This window comes from Sinocyclocheilus rhinocerous, unplaced genomic scaffold, assembly GCF_001515625.1.
Source record: "Sinocyclocheilus rhinocerous isolate Xijiao unplaced genomic scaffold, SAMN03320098_v1.1 scaffold151, whole genome shotgun sequence".
Lineage (NCBI taxonomy): Eukaryota > Metazoa > Chordata > Actinopteri > Cypriniformes > Cyprinidae > Sinocyclocheilus > Sinocyclocheilus rhinocerous.
This window is the reverse complement of record NW_015638943.1, coordinates 104,746-110,801: the sequence shown is the minus strand read 5'-3', so window position 1 is coordinate 110,801 and position 6,056 is coordinate 104,746. Positions and strand designations below refer to the sequence as shown.

The following is a 6,056-nucleotide window of genomic DNA, read 5'->3' as shown; positions in this document are numbered from 1 at the left end:
TGTCTGTGTGTGTGTGTGTGTGTGTGTGTGTGTGTGTGCGTGTGTGTGTGCGCGTGTGTGTGTGTGTGTGTGTGTGTGTGTGCGTTTTTGTGACAAATGAGGACATAAATTTGTATAATGACAAGGGTATAACATAGGTATTACAAGTAGAAGGTGACTTTTCAGGACATTACCCCATGTCCTCACTTTTCAAAACGCTTATAAATCACACAGAATGGAGTGTATTGAAAATCTGAAATAGCACAAAGTTTCCTGTGAGGGGTAGGTTTAGGGGTAGGGTTGGTGTAGGGCAATAGAATATACGGTCTGTACAGTAGAAAAACCATTACGCCTATGGGATGTCCCCACTTTTCACAAAAACAAACCTGTGTGTGTGTGTGTGTGAGTGAGTGTGTGACCAGCCCTTGCTACTCCGGGTATTCTCATGCGTTTCCCTGGAGAGCACACTCACGCACATCAGAGATATTTAAACAGCTCGAGTTCTTCATAAACACTCACAGCTCCTCATGTGTGCAGCAGTGGAAACTTCTGACAGCCCGCTGTAAACTCTCTCTCTCTCACACACACACACACACACACTCACACACACCTGACGCGCACTCACGCTCTCCAGACACGAACACGGGAGACTGACATGAGTTTCTGCGCAGAGCAGAGAGTGTGATCGGATGTGTTTATGATGGATGTGGCGCTGTTCTTCTCTCTCTGTGTTTGTGTTTGTGTGGCTGCGGGTTCAGAAACACTCAGGTAAGACGCGCTTCTGTGCTTTACACAGGTCAGATGTACAGAAACACGCTTTTGTATGCATTCTATAACCAATACGTAGTCACGAGACGTCTGAGAGAAAAAAGTAACGATACCGCTAGACGATAATCGCCATTGTCATGGTAAGCATATTTTCCGCTAAAATAGCTACTATTATTTTCCGTAGTGCATATGTTACTGTAAATATATGATACATTTTCCATTAGCGCCACTGCGATCGTAAAAAAATGTGGTTACCATGGTAACTTTTTTTTTTTTTAAGTAAGGCATGCATAGCGAGTTTTAATCGCGCGATGGCACGTGATCTAAAATATTACCATATTTGCAGGTTATTTTTGCTACATTGCGTGCTTATAAGTTGGATAGAAGGACAAAATAAAAGGCTAAAGTGAGGTAGTTCTGTGAATTTGTATTAACCTGCTCTTGTGTTGCTGTTGTGTGTCGCAGGTCATCCAGACCGCTTCTGTCCGATGGATTGTGTCAGTATGGATGGACGAGAACCTTAAAGGGCCAGTGCAAACGTGAGCAAATATTTTGAATATTTAGAATTATTTATATATTTGTTTACATTTCATTTTAGTTTTAGTTAAATTTTTGGTATTTGATTTTGTCATTTTAATCATTTAATATATACCTTAATATTTTATATATTACTATTTAGTTATTTCAGTTTAGGTTTTAGTTCACTTTTCATTTTTCTTTAATTCCAGTTAGCAATTTTGGTGCTTCATCTTAAACCTATTTAAATTATATAGCCTACTATTATATACTCAAAAATTTCACTTATAACGTTTTGTGTAGTTTGCATTAATATTTTGAATTAGCTTTTATTTTTATATTTTACTATAAACTTTAGTGACTTTATTATGTGGTTTTGTCCTTTTTCAAGTGTTTATTAGTTTTAGATTTTTAAATATTATTCAATATTCTATTTGGAGCACACAGAGAATTCTCTCGCTGTACGCTGTGTGCATCCTGTAGTAGTGTATCCCGCAGGAACCGTGTGAGCAGTAGCTGATGTGTTGTGTGTGGTTTGTGTAGCTGTGTGTGAGGCGGGCTGTAAACACGGCGAGTGTGTTGGACCGGATCAGTGCCGCTGTCATCCAGGATTCACCGGCAAGACCTGCAACCACGGTACCACACATCAACACACACACACTTTCCCTAAAAACTCAGCTATGAATACGAGCACATGTGTGTGTGTGTGTGTGTGTGTAAGGGCCAGTGCAAACGTGAGCAGACACTCACACATTGCCCATGTTTACAATATACGGCACATTATAAATATAGCACATTATGCATGTATTTTTAGTCAAATTAGTGTAATCAGTCTCAGGTTGTTATTTTACTTTTAATTTTATTTCAGTTTTTTTTATTTCAGTTTTACTTTTTATTTATTTCAGCTATGAATACGAGCACATGTGTGTGTGTGTGTGTGTGTGTGTGTGTGTTTTGGTCATTAACACACAGGTGTCCAAACATTCGAGCGGCCGCTGGGGTTTGTGTTAGTGACTGATGGCAGATCTGTGTGTCTAATGATGCTTGCCGGCCTTATGGGAGACGTATTAGGATCTGATTTACTGGAGAAACACACGACAGCATGTTTGCTTTGGCCTTTCTGGCTCTTGAAAAATCCGAAGAGCGTGATTTGATATATAATTCCTTTGATTATTTATGGAGAGTGTGTTATATGGAGACTTTCAGGGTGAGCTGGTTTTAAAGAATTCTTATTAGTCATTTTTTTAGGTTCTTGAGGAACCAAATTCTGCTCCCAGAGAAAACATAACATAACATAAACGTTCTAGTAACGTTAACAGAACGTTCGTTATCTGGTAATAATGTTCTCAAAACATTTAAATCATGGAATGTTTTTTCCTGAAACATTTAAGTTAAATGTTCGTCTGTCTTCTTCTTTTTAAACGTTACTACTTGTTTCGGAACGTTCAGAGAACATTCAAAAGTAACGTTTGAAAAACAACTAAATGAAACATTCGTTTTGAACATTCTGAGAACGTTCAAACATTTTTATAACCTAATGGGAACGTTAGCATAAACATACTTTTGTTCGCTGGGAGTGTTATATAGTATTTTAGTTTTTTATAGTATTTTATAGTTTTTAAACAAAAGTTTGTCTCCTATGCCTACATTTTATAAAAATACTACTATTTAAGTTTAATACATTTATATTTCAGTTTCACTTTATTTTAATTTATTTCCAGTTAATATAGTAAATTTGGTCCTTCATCTTAAACTTATTTTAGTTACATACTGTTATATATTTCATATTTCTGTTCTATACAGTTATATATTTTATTAATATTTCGAATTAGGTTTTATTTTTATTTTTATCTTTTATATTTACACCGAGTCCTAACTACACGCGATGCTGCAACACACGATAAAAGGTATCTTTTCCAAGTTCATTTGAGTTTTTGTCCTAACCAACATTCAACTATGACAATGATGATCTTAGGTACTGATTATGTGCTTTATTCAATGTTGAAAGTGTCTAATGTAAGTTTAAATATCATATTACAAGACATTTATAGCCATACTGAAAGCAACAACAGATAGTTTAGCTCAGATGTTCAAAATAAATTAAAGCAAACATGAACATTAAAACTGCAAACACAAGGCGAACCAACAAGTGTATTCCATAACAAAGGTGGTATCAGTCACTCAGTATGTACATTTAATGATGTTAAAAAGGTTCAATATGAATTAATTAGATCATAAACGCTTCCAGAGGGACCCGCCCACGCACGCTTCTGATTGGCTGTGGTGTTTGATTGATTCTGGCTGGTGTGGACACATAAATTGCTTGTTGCTGGAATCTTGTCGCGTCGCGTGTAGTTAGGACTCGGTGTTATATGTACAATTTTCTTTTTCATTTTAGTTACATTTTTTTGTCATTTTGATTTGTGCTTCTGTCAGTTTTTATTAGTTTTTATTTATTTCTGTTAAGTAACTTTTATGCTTACACTTCAACTTCTCGTGAGGTGTTTCTCTCTCTGTGTGTGTGTGAGTGAGTGTTTCTGCAGGGATGAACTTGCCTGTAAAATCAGATGCATGTCAAAGCGCATTCCTCTCATACTTACAGAGACACGCAGGGCGTGTACATACATCACCACTGACCGCACACACACCTGTCTGTCTGTCTGTCAGTTTATGTGTCTGTGTGTGTGTGTGTGTGTGTGTGTGTGTGTGTGTGTCTGTGTCTGTGTGTGCGTGTGAGTGTGAGTGTGAGTGTCTGTGTGTGTGTGTGCGTGTGTGTGTGTGTGTGTGTGTGTGTGTCTGTCTGTCTGTCTGTGTGTTAATGACTGCAGCAGTAATGACTGTGTGTTTGTGTGCAGATGTGAACGAGTGTGCGTTCAGGCCGTGTAAGTACAGGTGTATGAACACACCGGGCAGTTATAAATGCTACTGTCTCAACGGCTACATGATGATGGCTGACGGCACGTGTCGCAGTGAGTATTTCCAGTTACTTCCAGCATCCTAAAATCTGTGTCCTATTTTACACACTCAACATGCATTGATCACATTTATATACAGTGGGTACGGAAAGTATTCAGACCCCCTTAAATTTTTCACTCTTTGTTATATTGCAGCCATTTGCTAAAATCATTTAAGTTAATTTTTTTTCCTCATTAATGTACACACAGCACCCCATATTGACAGAAAAACACAGAATTGTTGACATTTTTGCAGATTTATTAAAAAAGCCCTGACTTAAACCCAATTGAGCATCTCTGGAGAGACCTAAAAATGGCTTTCCACCAACGTTTACCATCCAACCTGACAGAACTGGAGTGGATCTGCAAGAGGGAATGGCAGAGGATCCCCAAATCCATGTGTGAAAAACTTGTTGCATCTTTCCCAATAAGACTCATGGCTGTATTAGATCAAATGGGTGCTTCTACTAAATACTGAGCATTTTTCAGTTTTTCTTTTTTAATAAATTTGCAAAAATGTCAACAATTCTGTGTTTTTCTGTCAATATGGGGTGCTGTGTGTACATTAATGAGGAAAAAAAATTAACTTAAATGATTTTAGCAAATGGCTGCAATATAACAAAGAGTGAAAAATTTAAGGGGGTCTGAATACTTTCCGTACCCACTGTACATGTGGTATACAGTATATCGTCTGTGATAATATGCTAAGTATTTTTTTAAGAATGTGCGATCTGACATTATCGAGCATACCACAAAAACACAGAGAGAGAGAGTGCAGAGAGGTAAAAAAGCCTCTGTACGTCTTTTATATTTATTTCATTTAATCTATATCACGTGAAGAGTGCCATTTTTTTTCTCCAGATATCAGCATGATAAAAAATGTGATATTGATTTTATACAAGTTTAAAGTTAGCAGACACAATATTGCCTGTTTTTGCTCAATTTCATTAACGGAAATAGTTCCAAACAAAGATCACAGCACAGTTTTGCATCTCTGAGCAACACAGGACGGTGTTTCCTTATTAAATGAATCAGCTTTTTGAACGAATCGGTTGAATGAATGATTCAGTGACTCTCTTATTAACAGAGTCAAATGCTTCGTTCCTGAATGAATCAGCCGTTTGAATGAATCAGCTGACTGGCACCTGGTGGTTTTAATTTCACATTTCAACTATATTTTCATGTTTTAAATCATTTCAGATATCGGTATTCAACGTTTTATGTTTTAAACAAAGCATTATTTATGCATCTGTAACTGCATGTTAAATACATCCATGTCCCCTCTGAGATACTTTAAACTGTGTAAATACATCTAAATACCATTTCAGATGCAGATTCCAGAAATGTTTTCTTATGTTGGAATGAACTACTAATGAGTTGAAGAGTTGAATCAGGTGTGATAAATGAGGGAGAAATACAAATTATGCAGCGGGTTTGAGAAGCACTCATTTATCAGACTGTGGGAGAATCTCACGAAACTTGTTAATAATGTAATTTTACTCTCAGAAGTCAAAAGATAAAAACGAGAAATTTAATTTTGCATTCATTATATTCATATTTAGTGATCCTTTTTAACATTTGTAATTAATCAATACAATTTCATTGGATTAATTCTTCTGAATAATGTTTTTTAAAATGTTTTAAAAGCGTTTTGTGAATGTTAATGGAACATTCCATTTTATCATTCTGCAGACATTATGGGAATGTTACTATGTATGTTCTCAAACAAGTAGTAATATTGAAAAATAAAAACTGGACAAATGTCCAACTAAAACGTTTCAGGAAAAGCCTTCCTTTAGAAATGTGTCTCTTTCTCTCTCACCGTGTGTGTGTGTGTGT

The 6,056-nt window shown here is 36.4% G+C and overlaps 1 protein-coding gene across 1 annotated transcript in view; it reads left to right on the top strand.

Annotated features, from left to right (window-relative positions):
• Positions 1-629: 629 nt before the first annotated feature.
• Positions 630-6,056, top strand: part of LOC107750194 (nephronectin-like) — a 12,255-nt gene continuing 6,828 nt past the window's right edge. The window contains exons 1-4 of the mRNA XM_016565477.1: positions 630-747; positions 1,213-1,286; positions 1,807-1,899; positions 4,119-4,232. Of these exons, the coding sequence (XP_016420963.1) occupies positions 677-747; positions 1,213-1,286; positions 1,807-1,899; positions 4,119-4,232 (352 nt within the window). The 5' untranslated portion in view covers positions 630-676. The remainder of the gene's footprint in view (positions 748-1,212; positions 1,287-1,806; positions 1,900-4,118; positions 4,233-6,056) is intronic.